This window comes from Diachasma alloeum, unplaced genomic scaffold (genome assembly GCF_001412515.2).
Source record: "Diachasma alloeum isolate Michigan unplaced genomic scaffold, Dall2.0 Dall_scaffold_00363, whole genome shotgun sequence".
Lineage (NCBI taxonomy): Eukaryota > Metazoa > Arthropoda > Insecta > Hymenoptera > Braconidae > Diachasma > Diachasma alloeum.
This window is the reverse complement of record NW_021680502.1, coordinates 76,915-94,433: the sequence shown is the minus strand read 5'-3', so window position 1 is coordinate 94,433 and position 17,519 is coordinate 76,915. Positions and strand designations below refer to the sequence as shown.

At 38.5% G+C, this 17,519-nt stretch overlaps 2 protein-coding genes across 2 annotated transcripts in view; both read left to right on the top strand.

Moving 5' to 3' along the window:
• Positions 1–3,722: 3,722 nt before the first annotated feature.
• Positions 3,723–17,519, top strand: part of LOC107041360 (proteasome subunit beta type-6) — a 52,814-nt gene continuing 39,017 nt past the window's right edge. Inside the window, exons 1-3 of the mRNA XM_015261874.2 lie at positions 3,723–3,904; positions 4,084–4,151; positions 4,230–4,361. Of these exons, the coding sequence (XP_015117360.1) occupies positions 3,812–3,904; positions 4,084–4,151; positions 4,230–4,361 (293 nt within the window). The 5' untranslated portion in view covers positions 3,723–3,811. The remainder of the gene's footprint in view (positions 3,905–4,083; positions 4,152–4,229; positions 4,362–17,519) is intronic.
• LOC107041359 lies at positions 9,177–11,488 on the top strand. The gene is made up of 3 exons (XM_015261873.1): positions 9,177–9,445; positions 9,542–9,915; positions 10,621–11,488. The coding sequence occupies exons 1-3, from the start codon at positions 9,238–9,240 to the stop codon at positions 10,804–10,806; spliced, it is 768 nt and encodes a 255-aa protein (XP_015117359.1). The 5' UTR covers positions 9,177–9,237; the 3' UTR covers positions 10,807–11,488.

Below are 17,519 nucleotides of genomic sequence, written 5' to 3'. Positions count from 1 at the left end.
GTGATGTTCCACAGGCCCTTGCGCGCATGCGCAAATGGTCGCAACAATGCTGTAGCGTGTGAACGAGACGGAGACTTCTCTCTCGCACAAAAGGTTCTCATTCCCGGCGCCTGATTTAGGGGTTGGAGCTAGAAAATTATGTTTAACTTTGAATCCATAGGAGATTCGCGGGTACGATAAACACAAAATTAGTGGTAAATGTTCTAATAAAAAATATGGAAGAAAAAAAAAAATTCATTAACTTCAATTTTTTAAATGGAAAACATTTTTTTTTCCCATCTGATCTTCACGCGGCTCTGGGGGATGAACGGTTGGGAATAGGGGTAAAGTGGTCTAAACATTTTTTATGTAGAATTTTGAGCTCTACAACTTTGTATTTTACATTTTTGGACCTACAGCGCGTTATTCACGAGTTATTTCGAAAAAACGGTTTTCAGGGGTAGTTTTTTGGGTGNTCATTAACTTCAATTTTTTAAATGGAAAACATTTTTTTTTCCCATCTGATGTTCACGCGGCTCTGGGGGATGAACGGTTGGGAATAGGGGTAAAGTGGTCTAAACATTTTTTATGTAGAATTTTGAGCTCTACAACTTTGTATTTTACATTTTTGGACGTACAGTGCGTTATTCATGAGTTATTTCGAAAAAACGGTTTTCAGGGGTAGTTTTTTGGGTGTTTCAACCCCCGCACAAACTTGGGGAACCTTAAACATCTGCCATTAGTTTCATACGCCCAAATCACATATTGTATCAAAAATGGAGCCTGATTAGCAAACATTCGTATGTTAGACCTTCGTTCATTGGACTACTCCGGCCTCACTCGACGCCGGAGAGCCGTTCGGGGTTTCTCCGCGCATTTGAAAATTCATTCCTCCGCTCCTACTTGAGATTAAGTAATGAAACCGCTGTCATTTATTGCGTATTTAATTCTCTATCGATCGACATCGGTTTCATTCCTTCATCTTAATTAGGGTGGGAGAAATGAATTTTCCAATCGGGAGAGCCCCTCCGGGCTCACTCGACGTCGAAAACCCGTTCGGGGTTTCTCCGTNTTCAGTCCTCCGCTCCTACTTGAGATTAAGTAATGAAACCGCTGTCATTTGTTGAGAATTTAATTCTCTATCCAACGGCGTCGGTTTCATTCCTTCATCTTATTTAGAGTGGGAGAAATGAATTTTCCAATCGGGAGAGCCCCTCCGGGCTCACTCGACGTCGAAAACCCGTTCGGGGTTTCTCCGTGCTTTTGAAAATTCATTCCTCCGTTCCTAACTGAGATTAAGAGATGAAACCGATGTCATTTATTAAAAATGCAATTCTCAATCTGTGGACTTTGGTTTCATTCCTTCATCTCAATTAGGGAGGGGAGAAACTAATTTTTGAATGGGATGAACTTGTTCGGAGTTACTGCGCGTTTTGAAAATTCATTCCTCCTCTCCTAATAGAGACTAAGGGAATGAAACCACTGTCATTTATTGAGAATATTATTCTCGATCGATAGATGTTGCGTTCATTCCCTCTTCGCAATTAGGCGGGCAGGGGGGGGGGAGAAATGAATTTTCTAATCGGTGGAGCCCCCCGCGCTCACTCGATGCCGGCGAACCGTTCGGGGTTACTCCGCGCTTTTGAAAATTCATTCCTCCGTTCCTACTTGAGTAGGATAGGATAGAATTTCCCGAAGATTCCAAAAAGCTTCATTGTTCTTCGTGCATGAAAAATGGGGATCTTTGGGAAACTCCTTGCAATCGCAAGTCTTTTACCGATTTATTTTTCTCCGTGTAACGTCCGCATAAAAGATCAAAAAATCAATTTAACAATGGGATAAATGGAGTGGAGAGAAAAACGTGAATATCTCGGAAATTAGATGCGATAAAATGGGCCCTTTTCACGTGGACGTACACATATAATTGGACTGAAATTTATAAAAAAATTTAATTTGCTATGACGAAATTCCTTGAAATTTCCGTATTACGGCAACGCGATAAAAATTCCCAATAAGTGTTCCCGGAATTTCCGCGAAAATATTACTGAAACCTACAGACATCATTCCTGAATTCAAGACTTTCCTTTGATTTTCAGGATCATGTCACTAGAAATTTTTTACAAAATGACTTAATTTTAACATTGCTTGCTCATTGCATTTCAGAAATGCAGCTGCCTAAAAAAGACACATCGATTCCTAGGAACAACGTTTTTTTTTTCTCGGTAAACACAGACAATTTCTCTGAGAGAAATCTCAGAGTGGAATGCCGGGATTTTTTTTCACTCTGGATTAATTTTTTAAAGATTCAAATTGATACTTGATTCATTCACATCGTTCCATTCCATCGGGAGATATTGTCGATTGGAGACAATTTTTTATGGTCACTGAAGGAGGCAAACCATTCATCTAACTCTCGCAATAATCTGCGAAAAATCTTATTCATTAATCTATTATTATTGAATTAATCCTATTATGTGTAGATCGCTGAAGAACAACGAAAACGTTCCAAACGTTGAAACGAGTTGGAATGTTTTCTCTCTCCTCCTCCACCTTCTTTCTTACTCGCACTCGTTAAGTTTGGCGGAGTACGGGCACGTGCCAACGCGACAGAGACGACAATGAGTGGGAGCGAGCGCGATACATAATCCTTTCTCACTCAGGGGGGGAATAAATATATATGATCGAACATTACTACAGTAAGAAAAAACAAAATCTGCACAATTATTCAATAGAATCACTGGAAAACTCTATAGTCGCTGGAAAACTATAGAGTTTTCCAGCGACAGCGCTGGGATTTTCTATGAATTTTTTGACTTACGTGTCAACCTGTCTCTTATACACATCTCGATGTGTATAAGAGACAGGTTGACACGTAAGTCAAAAAATTCATAGAAAATCCCAGCGCTGTCGCTGGAAAACTCTATAGTTTTCCAGCGACTATAGAGTTTTCCAGCGACAGCGCTGGGATTTTCTATGAATTTTTTGACTTACGTGTCAACCTGTCTCTTATACACATCTCGATGTGTATAAGAGACAGGTTGACACGTAAGTCAAAAAATTCATAGAAAATCCCAGCGCTGTCGCTGGAAAACTCTATAGTTTTCCAGCGACTATAGAGTTTTCCAGCGACAGCGCTGGGATTTTCTATGAATTTTTTGACTTACGTGTCAACAATAAATATGTCGAGAAAAAGGAAAAGACTTTTAGATCATTAGATTGTGCATTCATTATACTATTGATTATAATATGTTGGATTTTACATTCCTGACAATTATTACAAAATGCGAGGAGCTACCGTATTGAGAACCCCTTTCCGGTTATCGACAAATTTATGCTCGGGCCCTACCATACCAACAGTTCCGTACGCTCCATCGTAGTCCATGTGCCACCGCTACCATTTTTGCTGTTGAACACTTTACATTGGCCCTGCTCATCTCCCCTATAATCTCTGATTCCTGACATTTATTACAAAATGCGAGGAGCTACCGTATTGAGAACCATTTTCCGGTTATCGACAAATTTATGCTCGGGCCCTACCATACCAACAGTTCCGTACGCTCCATCGTAGTCCATGCGCCACCACTACGAATTTTGCTGTTGAACACTTTACATTGGCCCTGCTCATGTCCCCTATAATCTCTGCTTATCTCTGGCCCAGAGGCCTAAATCAACCGTGGCGCCATCGCTCGCATGGGGCACTTACTATTGCTGCCTTTGGAATGCTTACTATTTCAGCTTGGGGGCAGCTTACTATTTCAGCTTTTGTTTGGCGGTGGCTTTGTCATTTGAGTCATTTGTGTCTAATTAATTCCAGATATTAAAAAGTTAAGAGATGAATATCGTCAATACTTTACACCCCCAAAATCCAACGGCTCCGTATCACTTGGCAGGATGTGATTGGATGCAAACAGAAGCCAGTACTGGGGTAATTATTGTATTTTTTCTTCTATTATGTGAAGTTTCCACCGACATTGTTTGCTGGGACGAGAGGTTAGAATGACAATGCAATCTTTCAATTTCCACACTGCTTAATGACAATACTTTTCCACAAAACTGCAACCACATATACGTTTCAACTTATTACCATTATGTTTTACTCCATAGACATCTATTATGGCAGTGGAATTTAATGGAGGAGTAATCATTGGAGCAGATTCAAGAGCTACCACTGGGTAAACACATTTGATTGGCTAAAATGATCGGAGATCAAATGGTGATAATTTTTGCTAGAATTTTTCTTCTCCTTCCAGCGCTTATATTAGCAACAGAACTGCTGACAAGTTGACCAAAATCACAGATAATATCTACTGCTGTCGTTCTGGGTCTGCAGCCGATACACAGGCTATTGCTGATATCGTTTCCTATCATTTAGGATTTCATCAGTAAGTTTAGCACGTTTACCTAATTGCGGTTATCAAATGGTTGATTTATGTTTTAGTGACCAATAATTCAGGGACTCCGTGTCAAATCTGTCAACCCCTATCATCCTCGAAAGTGAATGCTAATTTTTTATAGGATGGGCAGCCATAAATAACCATTCCCTGACTTTTTCCAACATTTTTCTTTAAAAACTATAGTCCATGCGGAAGATACAGGGGAGGGCGGGGTAATATGGACACGACTTTTAAATAATGAACTGCATTGAATCAAATCTACTCTTCTGACTTCATTTTGAGGTTAGCAAAATAATAATGTTGTTTTGAGACTCTGTCCTGACACTGGTAAGGTAAAACAAAAACGGGGTAAAATGGACACGATTTTTTTCCCAATTTTTTATGTTTCAATAATATTATTCAATTGATGAATTCATTGATTGAATAATTCATAATTCGATATTTTTTGTCTTTTCAATCATTCACGGTTGCCCTCGAACCCTCTACTGCGCCTGCGTGGCAGCATAGGACAACACTAGTCATGACAGGGATTTTCAATTTTGAAATTTTTGACTTTCGGCGCGGGCGGGAGGGGTGAAGTAAACTAAATTTTTCTTTGTTTGCTCATTCCCCTTCTCCTCCTCATTGTTTTATGCTGATTTCCTTTGTGAGTGGAAAATCAGCCATCTTAGAAATTTTGCAAAAGGACAAAAGGTCCTTTGTGTAGGGTGTGTAATTGTACATTGATTTTGAGAAGGCGATAAGTTATCAGAAAATGAGGAATTTTAAAAGCAAGACAGCGTCAAAACTGGGATCTACTTCAAATGGCTAAAGCGATAGAAGCTGTGGAAATCCACAAGTCACCACTGTTGACAGCAGCTAGGGATTACAATGTATCGAGGAACACTCTACGTCGTCGGATTGAGTTGTACAGATAATGTCCTGATATGGCTATGGTTCTCATCAAAGGTAAGAGACTATCAAGATGACAAAACTGTCACTTTCATGTAATTTCCACTGCATGTGTGTATTGGAAAGGGGTAAGATCACAAATTACAATAGAAGAAAGTAACACTAAGTAGATGATCGACCGAAGGAAGACCTCGATACTCAGAAGAATAAAAGAAAAACAAAATGGGAATGGTGAAGAAGAATCGTTGCTTATTACTCTTCGATTCACTTATAGCTTCAATCAATTTTCACGATAATGATTGTGGTTTATGACTATCAAAAATGGATTTATTTCATTTTATTTTTGTCGTCGTTAGTTTTAATACTCCGAGACTTTCAAAATTACTGTAATTATGATTTTCCAATGGTTCTATTGTGTAGCAATGAGAAGGAGACGTTTTGGAGATCAAAGACACGTGCACTCCTGATTTTTCAATCAGGAAAACTTTACTCTTCAGCCATTCCCAACAAACTCATTGAGAAATTCGATAATTTTAAAGCTTTCACGATGAAGACTCAAAAAATGACTCCACAACAAAAAAACCCAATATCTCCTCCCTAGGGATGGGAAGTCGTACAACTGTCTTCTCTGCCATTCAGTAAGTGGAATTGGCAGTTTATTTACAAGAGAAGACAGAATTCCTAGCCGGACTCACCACTTACGAAGTACGTCTGCTCTCTTATCAAATTGCCAAGAAGAATGGAATCCAGCACCCCTTCATCAATGGTATTGCTGGAGAGGATTGGCTGAGAGGGTTTCTCCAAAGAAATGGTACATTATCAATAAGGAAACCTCAGGCAACGTCGATCGCACGGGCTATGTGCTTCAATAAGGTCCTTGTTGGTAACTATTTCAATTTGCTGTATCAACAACTTACCCTTGGAATGGGAGCAGCAGGCATAGAAAAGTTATTGCCCCTTTCACGTATCTTTAATTTCGATGAGACTGGATTCACCGTGAATCCGAAACAATAATCAAAAATTGTTGCAACAAAGGGGAAAAAACAAGTGGGTAAAGGAGTGTCCAGTGACCGAGGGAAGCTGGTCACCGTGGAGCTATGCATTTCAGCAGATGGAAAATGTTTGCCACCAGCGTTTGTGTTTCCTAAAGTAAACATGAATTCCCAATTCTTAATTGGAGGATTGGAATGTTCCTGGGGAATGGCCATCCAGAGTGGGTGGATGACTGCTGATTTATTCCTCCAATGATTTAAGTGGTTTGTGAAAACAGTCAAACCAATGGCTGAAAGCCCTGTACTTCTCATGGATGGCCTGAATCAGGGCCATCACCCTGAGGGTGAATTAGAGGATGACGATACAGGCTCGCAACAGACTCCACTCAACTCAGAATTTAAAGAAAAATTGATGAAGAAGAAGGTGGAACAAAATCGTCTCTTTCAAGTTACGCCATCAGCACTGGAGCCCGTTCCTGTTGCTCGAGATCAATCAACATGTAAGAGACGTACTAGGGGAAAGACCGCGGTTCTTACAGGCGAGGAATATCGGTCTGCGTTGGAGGCTAAGAAGAAAGAAGCGAGTGAGATAGAGGAGAAGAAGAAGAAGTGTCAATCTAAGAAAAATTAGAAGAGCAAAGGAAAAAGCGCGAGAACAAAATCCAGTCTGCCTCAGAAGAAGCAAAAGAAGGTTCTAGAAGTTGAGGACGAGAGTGATGCAGTTTGTATCTATTGCGAAGGTCTCTACTCCGAGTCAACCGAGCGGTGAATCGAGTGTGAGAAATGCCACAATTGATGTCATACTTCATGTGCTGACATTTCATCAGATGACGAGGACCCCGACTTCATCTGCGACAAATGTTAATTATTCAAGATCTGATAATCCCATATCCATTTGAATTCTGTGTGTTCTTCTCATTTATTATAATTTCTCGTAATTTACCTAGTTTTTCAAATAAAATAATATTTCCACATTATTCCACTACTAAAAAAAAAGAAATTCATTGCCACTATCATTCAAACTTCAATTTAAAATTCGAAAGAGTTGACGAAGTTTACTTATTGATTTTTTCTTCCAACTCTACTTTCTCTCTATAAAGAAATAGCCACACAATTATGTTGTAAAATGCAGAGAGATATTTCCCTTTATTTTCTCCTCAAAAAATATAAATCTACTAAAGCTTTTGAGAAAGTTTCTTCAACACATCTATTTCATCAGAAATTTTCTTGTCTTTTGAATAGAACTAAATTTTTCGGGTGTTGATCTTGCCAAGAAGCAGTTCAAGGGAAATTTTTGAGGATGCATTTTACCTCACCCATATACAGATTTATCAGGTGCTCATTTGGCCTTACAGCCGTTTTCGAAAGTTTGAATTGTGAAAAAAAAATATTCTAAAAATTTCTTAAGTGTCCATTTCTTCCACCCATATACAAATTCATCAAGTGTCAATTTTGCCCCGAAATAGCTTCCAAAAATTTGAAATTTTGAAAAAAAAAATCGTAAATTTTCAAGTATCCATTTTACCCCACTCATATAGCCATTGATCAAGTGTCCATTTTGCTGAAATTTGGACAGAATCTTCGTCCCATGATACCAATGCTTCCTATTGAAGATGGGCTCAATCGCATCGGTAGTTTCGGACATATTCGACGTTTTCTGAACATTTTTTACATGAAATATTTTAAAAACTACGCAACCGATTTCACTTTTTCTTCTTTCAAACCATTCGTTTCCATGCCTTCTATGTAAATCAATTACAACATATACCCGTTCATACAAAGTTTTCGAGGTATTCTTGATTTTCTATTTTTTTCATAAAAAAACTTTGTAAACACTAGCTTATGCACAAATCGAGATATCAACTTGAAATTTGAACAAAATCTTCCACTTACGATAACAATGTTTCGTATTGAAGATGCGTTCAATCGCATAAATAGTTTCGGAGATATTCGACTTTTTTTGAATTTTTTTTACATTAAATCTAATCTTCAAAACTACGCAACCGATTTCACTTTTTCTTTTTTCAAAACATTCGATTCGATGTTTTCTGTCTATGTCAATGAAAACATATACCTATTCATACAAAGTTTTCGAGATATTCCTGTTTTTCCATTTTTCCATAAAAAACTGTAAACACTCTAGCTTCTGCAACAATCGAGATATCACTTTGAAATTTGGACAGAAAATATGAATACCCGCTTAGGGGGCTCGCTGCCCCCTCCCTGTTGTTTATTTTTTTTCATCTTTGAAGATTTGTGATGAAATTTATTTTTCAATTCGAATATTCCTAGAATGCATTTTAGCAGCTTATTTATGGGCGATTCTACGCCAAATCAGCAGTAAAAAAATCGATTTCTCCGATTATATCCGTGATTTTTTTCTGCATTCTATATAATTAGTTAAGGTTTCAGTTGAAATCTCAACCCAAAGTAAAGATTTTTGTACGGGCTATGATTTTTTGACATTTTTGCGCTGGTACTGGTATATTGTGTCACAAGTGCGTAAAGAACCACTTTTTCGCACCTATGCGTAACACATCCTATTTTTTGTGATACCTGCCTGAAAAGTTCACTTTTCGAAACCGTTTAGTGTCCGTAAGTCTCACGGCATGCGTAAAAATAACCTTTTCGTCACTGAGGTCCGATAAGCGCCCCTTACTAGGACTCTGTTGAGACAGGGTAAGTGGCGTTTATCACATCAGTTCCATAATGCGTGATCCAAGGAGAGTAAGTGAAAGACCAGGCATGGTAAGTCTCACTTACCTATCCAAGGATTGGTAAAGCGCGACATGAAGGCAGCAGATAGTGAGTTCTGACGTGGTCGTCACTTGGCAGGGTTGCGCCTGCGCTTTGCGTTCGGGAAAACGTATAGTCGGGTAAGATCATACAGCGCCTCTTCCGACCCCGGTTATAACCACAATATTCGTCATTTTGTGATTGTGCGGCATCGGCAAACTGATGCGACAACACAAAATACACACATGGAAAATATCATAATCCCCGATAGTGATGAGAGTGATCAGGAATTTGTGTCTCCCGAACTGTTTAGCGACATGGACAAGGAGAGTTCAACATCCAGCATGTCAGTGAACGTGAATTCACTGAATGACTCCAGTGTCGATAAATGCACAATTCCACAAGACGTTCTAGACCAAGTCAGGAAAGCTGAGTCTATCCTTATACCACAAGGTTCAAAGCCAATTTATGATCGAGCATATCATAAGTTCCAAGCTTTTGTAAAGGAGAAACGAANCAGGAAAGCTGAGTCTATCCTTATACCACCAGGTTCAAAGCCAATTTATGATCGAGCATATCATAAGTTCCAAGCTTTTGTAAAGGAGAAACGAATTAAAACGGTTAACGAGACAGTGCTATTGGGGTATTTCAATCTGTTAAGAAGGCCCAATGAAATCGACCCATGTCAAAAGGATAAGCCTGGCATAGCACCCTCATCATTGTGGGCCATTTATTCCATGTTGAAATCTACTCTGCTTGCCTATGACAAAATTTATATCAGCGACTTTCACACTCTTTTGAGTTTTTTATCCGCCAATACGAAACAGTCAGATCATATTAAGAAGAAGGCCAAAATATTCACCGAGGAGGAGCTAGCCAGATTCTTGGAGACAGCACCTGATAAAGACTGGCTAGCAGTGAAGGTAATTCTTGTTTTTTTGAATAAATTCTAACTAACCTCAAATAAAATTTGCAAACCCCATTCGCAGATATAATAAATCATTAGTGAATATTTGTATTATTTATATTTTTGCATTACTATGGAGTCCTATTTGTCAGCCTATCAATTCCCCAATTGTCAAATATTTTACTCATCTATTTATATTTATTGAAACAGAAAAATTTTAAAAATCAAAAATAAAACTTTTATTTATAGATGTGCATTTTACTCCATTCTCCCTTCTACAAGCTCTTATATTGATATATTTTCTATGGAAAATATATCGGTTTTTTCAGCCCTAATTTTGTAATTAAAAAAAATTAATAACAACTTATACGGCAATTAGATGGAATTTTGTGATAAATTTTAGGGCGTTATACTATTTTTTTTGCACGTGCATGTAAAATTCTGCAGCGAAGTGATAAAACGAGGTAAGAGCATTCTCCATATTTCCTTAAAACTCGTATTATCTCAGCAAAGAATGATTTGGGAAGAAAATATCATAACAATTTTTCGTTGGAAAAATAATCAGCTAGAAAAATGATATTATGACTTTATCTCCTAAAATTACTCCTTACTGAAACAATCTGAGTTTTACGAAGATGGGAAAAATACACTTATCTCGTTTTACCACTTCGCTAGAGAATTCATGGTTCACGAAATCTCTAATCGGTTTTAATTTTTATAGGTCGCATGCATCCTGGGTATACACGGGTTTTGCAGACAACTGGAGCTTTATAAGTTGACTCCTCAACACATTGAGGATCACCAGACATGCCTCAATGTCAAATTGGTAAAGACCAAAAATGGCTCCACTCGACCGTTCTCTTTTACTGGGCCCTTTTGGGAGATTCTAAAGAAGTATATTGCCTAATGTTTATGACCGATATAGATATTATTAGTTTAAATGTTCTTTGTTTTGGTGGGGAGAAGCATCGCCCTGATAAGGAAAATCCTGCTTAAAAGATTAGTATTTCTTCGTTGAATTTTATGAATTTATCGCTATTCTGAATAGATAAATATTTAAGATTGATAAATCGATAATTACTCTCCAATTTCTTTTTCTTTTAATTTCGTATTTTCTTCAGTTTTTTTTTAAATGATGCCCTACGATATAAGAAGTTATTCATACCAAAAAATGGCATGCTTTAGATTATTTTTTAAAGAACTGATAAAGATAATATCAATGTTTATGTTTATGACCGATATAAATATGATTAGTTTAAGTGTTCTTTGTTTTGGTGGGGGGAAGCTTCGCCCTTATTAGAAAGAAAATCTTGCTTAAAAGATTGATATTTCTTCGTTAAATTTCATCAATTTATCACAATTCTGAATAGATAACTATTCAAGATTGATAATTACTTTCCAATTTTTTTTTTGTCTTTAGTTTTTTTTTTAAATGATGCCCTACGATATAGGAAGTTATTCGTCCCAAAAAAATGGCATGCTTTAGATTATTTAAAAAAAAACTGATTAAGATAATATAAATGTTTATGACTGATATAAATATAATTAGTTCAAGTGTTCTTTTTTTTAGTAGGGAGAGGCTTCGCCCTTATTAGAAGGAAAATCTTGCCTAAAAGATTGATATTTTTTGTTGAATTTTATGAATTTATCACTGTTCTGAATAAACAAATTATTTGTGACTGATAAATTGATAATTACTTTTCAATTCCTTTTTTCTTCAGTGGGGGGGGGCCTTCCCCCCCCAACCCCCCCCACCAGGGGGACTCCGTCCCCCTGGACCCCCTCCCGCGCTCGCTCGCGCCTCCCTTGACGGACCTTCGTGACGAAAAATAGTATATGTTATTCGGGCGATAGCGTTGGTTCATGACTCGTGTGAAGTTTGCAGCACTCGTGTGAAGTTTGCACCTCGTGCTGCAAACTTCACACTCTCACGAACCGCCGCTTATCGCCCTCATAACATAATGTACTATTTTACCCCCACTACCATTCCGAACAGTGAACTTGGTAGGTATCACGTAAAACACACTTTACGCGTACTGAACGGTTTCGAAAAGTGAGCTTTTCAGGCAGGTATCTAAAAAAAAACGATTCCATTGTCTTTGATAACTTCGCCGGGTTTATGTGTATCAAAAAGTAAATTCAAGGGATTCATAGTATACTGAAAACTCTTCAAAATGAATCCAAAAAAGATTATTTCATGCAATTTTACCGACGTAATTGTCAAAACAAGTTTCTTTTTAAAGTTGAATGTTTCAAAAAAATCATTTTTCAAAAACCTGTAATTTTTGTAGCAAATTTTTACCACAAATACCTACATTCGTGAAAAGTTTCAAGCAGTTCTTCGCCAAAGCTCCTGAATTAGAGAGTAATGAAACTTCTAAAAATTCTTTCCTCGCTATTTCGGAATTTTCAGGCGTTTACTCGAGTTGTTTTGCGAATTTTCTTGAGTAAAACAAGTTTTCATTAGCTTTAAAAAATAAAAAAATTTATTTATCATTTTGTGGCGGTCTTTGTTCATCATATAATTGAAATATTTACGAATGATGGCTTTCTTCGCACTTTTTGGCAAACTATAAGGCTTTTTTAATTTTCTTCAGTATTATGGCTTCACATAAAATCATTTCAAATGTCAATGTTACGGCCCTCTTCTTTCCAGCAATTTTGTAAAACAGCTGGGCCATGAGGTTCCCTCAAAATTGCACTAAATTAATTCCTGGCTACCTTTTGACATATTTTTCCTATTCACCATTTTTTGTTATGAACAAATGTCACTTCTGGTTAAACCGATTTAAAGGTTAATAAATCCACTGTTATTTTGACTCTATCGTAGTCGTATGAATGGACACTGTTTTATCAAGAACTGTTCCTGTAGACTCCGGTACAAAGCAGTGATAGGTACCAATTCCAGGAATTGTTTTGATATCAGCAAATTGAGGATTTTCAGTAAATTTTTCTTGTAAACTAATATCGAGAATCATTCTGGTTCCCCTTCTACCTACTCCAAAATCCTATCCACCAATATCCTGTGACGTCACAATTGCCGTAAATCGTGACGCGTTCCATATTTTTCACTGAAGACGGGAGTTTGTGCAGCATTCATTGCCCTCTATATAACTTTTGGCGTGCCGGCTTCATAAGAACAAGCTATGCAGTTATGTTGAGATCAGTGATAGCGTCCCACATCGCGTGACGTCGCAGGATATTGTTGGATAGGATTTTGGAGTAGGCAAGACAGGAACCAGGATATTAGTTAACAAGAAAAATTTTTTTTTTAAACACTTGGTTCAGACCGGGATTTGAACCCGGGACGTTCCGATTATCCATCAGGTTCTCTCCCAACTGAGCTGTCCAACTCGTAACCATTTCTTCATTTCAAATTTCTTGTATATACCGAGCTCCGCCGTTCTTCATACGGCAATCAGGGAAATTAAAGATTTTGAGACTTCTTTTGTCCATAACTTGAAGTCTCTTTCCTTCTTAGATGTCCTAGTGCATCGTAATGAGGACGGAAGTCTTGGTCACCGAGTCTACCGAACGCCTACACATACAGATAGAGACCTCCATGCCTTCTCACACCATCACCCTTCTCAAAAGGATTCGGTGATAAGCTCTTTTATGTACCGAGCTCTCACTATTTCCCAGCCTGAATACCTGGAAGCCGAAGTTCAACACCAGGATAAAGCATTGAATAACAATGGATACCAGAGCAAACAAGTCCACCGTGTTTTGCACAGGCTGAAAAACAAGAACTCAGCTGAGAGTGAACCTGCTGATAAAGTAGAATATCAGAAAACGGCTGTTCTCCCGTATCTTCAAGGTACGACGGATCGCATTAGCAAGGTACTACAGAAGCATGACAGGACAATTTTCAAACCACCAACGAAAATTGAACAAATGCTCCCCAGTACTAAGGATCGGAGACCACCACTTAGTGTCCCAGGGGTGTACAACATCCTTTGCTTTTGTGGAAAAGGGTACATTGGTGAAACCGGGAGGAGGATCAGTACATGGATCAAAGAACATCAACGGTGTGCAAAAAATGGCCATATCTCGCAATCTGCACTGGCTGAACATCGGATGGACACTGGACACTCTATCCAATATGACAAGACAGAAATGCTTGCCAGCTTACAAGGATATTTCGCCAGAAAACATCGCGAAGGTCTCGAGATACAAAAACATCCGAACAATCTCAATAGGGATCGAGGATACCAAACCAATCCAATTTGCACACTGTCCTCCCGGTTTTTTAATTGACCAGCTGATCAATTAAAAACATCTTGATTGGCTGGGATACCCCCCACCACTCTACCTACCCCCTCCTGGGGTCAGGGGGTATATAAGGACTTCCTTACAATGGGGAGCTTCAGTATCGAAGCAACCTAGCCCTGATGATGCAGACTGAAATGTTTGCGAAACGTCGGCAAAAAGCTGAATCTAGACGCGGCATCCATCCGGAAACCATCATAATGAATAATAATATTGGCCGCGAAAGCTTCAAAACTCAAATCTACTCCAGTTTGTCAAATTTATCATGCATTTTCTAATTCAGATCGGGTCAGACATCTATACAAAGGAGTTCCCCAGGGGGGCGTGCTGAGTCCTCTTCTGTACTCGATTTACGTATTAGATATCACAAAAAATGTTCCTGAAGGGGTTATTGTCGCTCAGTTTGCTGATGATACCGAAGTCTATTACAGTTCCAAGAATAATGAACAATCAATTGCTAAAATCGAGAAAGCTGTCAAGGTTCTAAATGAAAACCTAGGAGAGATAGGACTTGATCTTACTCCATAAAAGACCAAATTGATCCATTTTTCTCTCAAGAGGAAAGTCAAACCAGGTGATACCAAAGTAGTTATTGGAAATCACAATTGAATCATCGGAATCAGCTCGATGTCTAGGAGTAATTTTGGACTATAAATTATCATTTCGCACTCATATTGAAGACATTGACAAAAAAACTCAGAGCACTCAATCGTATTAAATTTTTGAAAGGTACCTGGTGGGGGTGCGATCCGAGTACTCTCCTCATGTTGTACAAGAGCTTTGTGAGGTCACTTTTAGAGTATGCACCTGGGGTGTATTATCCCACGACAAAAGTTGGCTTATACTCTTGAAAAGATACAATTTGAGTCTCTCCGAGCTATCATGGGCTATAAAAAAAGTACTCCTACGAATGTAATCATTGCAGAAGCGAAACTTCCGACTATCAGAGAGCGAGCTAAATTTTTGCTGAAGAATTTCTATATTAAAGTATTGACCAACAATCAACTTCAGTTTCATAATGTTCTTAATCAGTTTATAAGGAACAGTCCTCTAATCAAAAAAACGTCAAAATAGACTATTGGTCCAATGTGCCAGAGAGATAAAACCCTTCATAGATCAAATTGATTGTAAAACACATTTCAACATTTATGGCCACAGTTACAAGGATGTTTTGACTGAGATTCAGTTTGATTCTGGGATTGGGAAGAACATGAAAGAAGTTGAGAATCCCAGAATTTTCCATGAAATGATAAGAGAAAAAGAAGTGGAAATATATGAAATTTATACGGATGGAAGTAAAAACATGGGTGCCAACTGTGTTGGTGCTGCGTGTTATTGTCCTCAGCTCAACCATCGTAGTACTAAGAGTATAAATGCTAGATCATCAGTATACACTGCATAATGTCTGGCGCTCAATGAAGCTATGGATCTTGCTGTGCAGAATACTCATAAAGATATATATTTTCACTGATAGTCTAAGTGCCCTTCAAGCTCTCCATAACCCTCAGCTGAACATTAAAGATAATAATTATCTGTTAGAAATTCGAAAGAAATATAATGACTACAAGACCATTGCATCGTCATCAATTCGACCATATTGTTTGGCAGTGCCCCAGGTTCGATGAACAGAAAACAAAAATGATGGATGAAATTAAGAAATATTGTCAATTCCCTACTATGATGAGTCATATTGTTTGCATCTTGAATCCTAGTGTCATTAATTCTATTGATAAATTCTTTAAAGAATGTAATTCGAAAATTTAAGTAGTTTTGATACGTGAAATAATGTATTTTTGTATGCAATATATATATACAGGGTGTCCCGCAACCGCTCCTTTTCCTGAAAGGGTATTGAAGAGGGAGCATTTTGAAGTGGAAAGTTCCTCTTCCGTTTTTGGATCTGAGCTTATTTTTCTTGGTCTGACCTTTTTTTATCTCGGGGTTTTTCTACTGATTTCAGGGACGAAGTTTTTTTTTTAAATTGATAAAAATTTTTTTTCTTTCTTGAGGGGAGGGGGTGAGGAACAAGGCTGAGCCCAAATCCTGTCTCCAAGATGGGAATGGGATTTTCTTTCTCCATTTTGTGCTCTCAATTCGCATGGATTTGGGAAAATTGGGCACTTCGAGGGGGTAAAAGCCACCCCCGTTTGAACCGGGGATTTGAAATCTTCACTAAATGAGGGGAGGGGGTTGAGGACCAAGCCTGAGCCCAAATCCTGTCTTCAAAAAGTGAATGGGATTTCCTTTCTCCATTTTTTGCCTAGAGTTCCCATGGCTTTGGGGAAATTAGGTACTTTGAGGGGGTGAAAACCACCCTGGTTCAAATCGGGGAAGTTGATATTTTCAGTAAATGAGGGAAGGGGATTGAGAAACAAGTCTGAGCTCAATTCCTGTCTCCAAAAGGGAAACGAGATTTTCTTTTTCAATTTTTTGCTCTCAATTCGAATGGATTTGGGAAAATTAGGCATTTTGAGGGTGTAAAAGCCAACCCCGTTCGAATCGGGGAAGTTGATATTTTCACTGAATGAGGGGAGAGGGTTGAGGAACAAGTCTGAGCCCAAATCCTGTTTCCAAAAAGGGATTAAGAGTTTCTTTTCCCATTTTTTGCTCTCGGTTTGCATGGATTTGGGAAAATTGGGCACTTCAAGGGGGTAAAAGCCACCCCCCTTCTAATCGAGGAAGTTGATATTTTCACTAAATGAGGGGAGGGGGCTGAGGAACAAGTCTGAGCCTAAATCCCGTCTCCAATACAGAATTAAGTTTCTTTTTCCATTTTTTGCTCTCAGCTCGCATGGATTTGGGGAAATTGGGCACTTTGAGGGGGTAAAAGCCACCCCCGTTCAAATGGGGGAAGTTGATATTTTTAGTAAATGAGGGGAGGGGCTTGAGGAACAAGTCTGAGTCCAAATCCTGTCCCCAAAAGGGAAATGGGATTTTCTTTTTCAATTTTTTGCTATCAGTTCGAATGGATTTGGGAAAATTGGGCACTTTGAGGGGGTAAAAGCCACCCCCGTTCAAATGGGGGAAGTTGATATTTTTAGTAAATGAGGGGAGGGGCTTGAGGAACAAGTCTGAGTCCAAATCCTGTCCCCAAAAGGGAAATGGGATTTTCTTTTTCAATTTTTTGCTATCAGTTCGAATGGATTTGGGAAAATTGGGCACTTTGAGGGGGTAAAAGCCACCCCCGTTCGAATCAGGGAGTGGATATTCTCAGTAAATGAGGGGAGGGGGTTGATGAACAAGCCTGACAGCAACAAATGCAGAAAGAAAATCTCAATTTCCTTTTGGAGACATGATTTGGGCTCGACTCGTCCCTCAGCCCCCTCCCCTCATTTAGTGAAAATATCAACT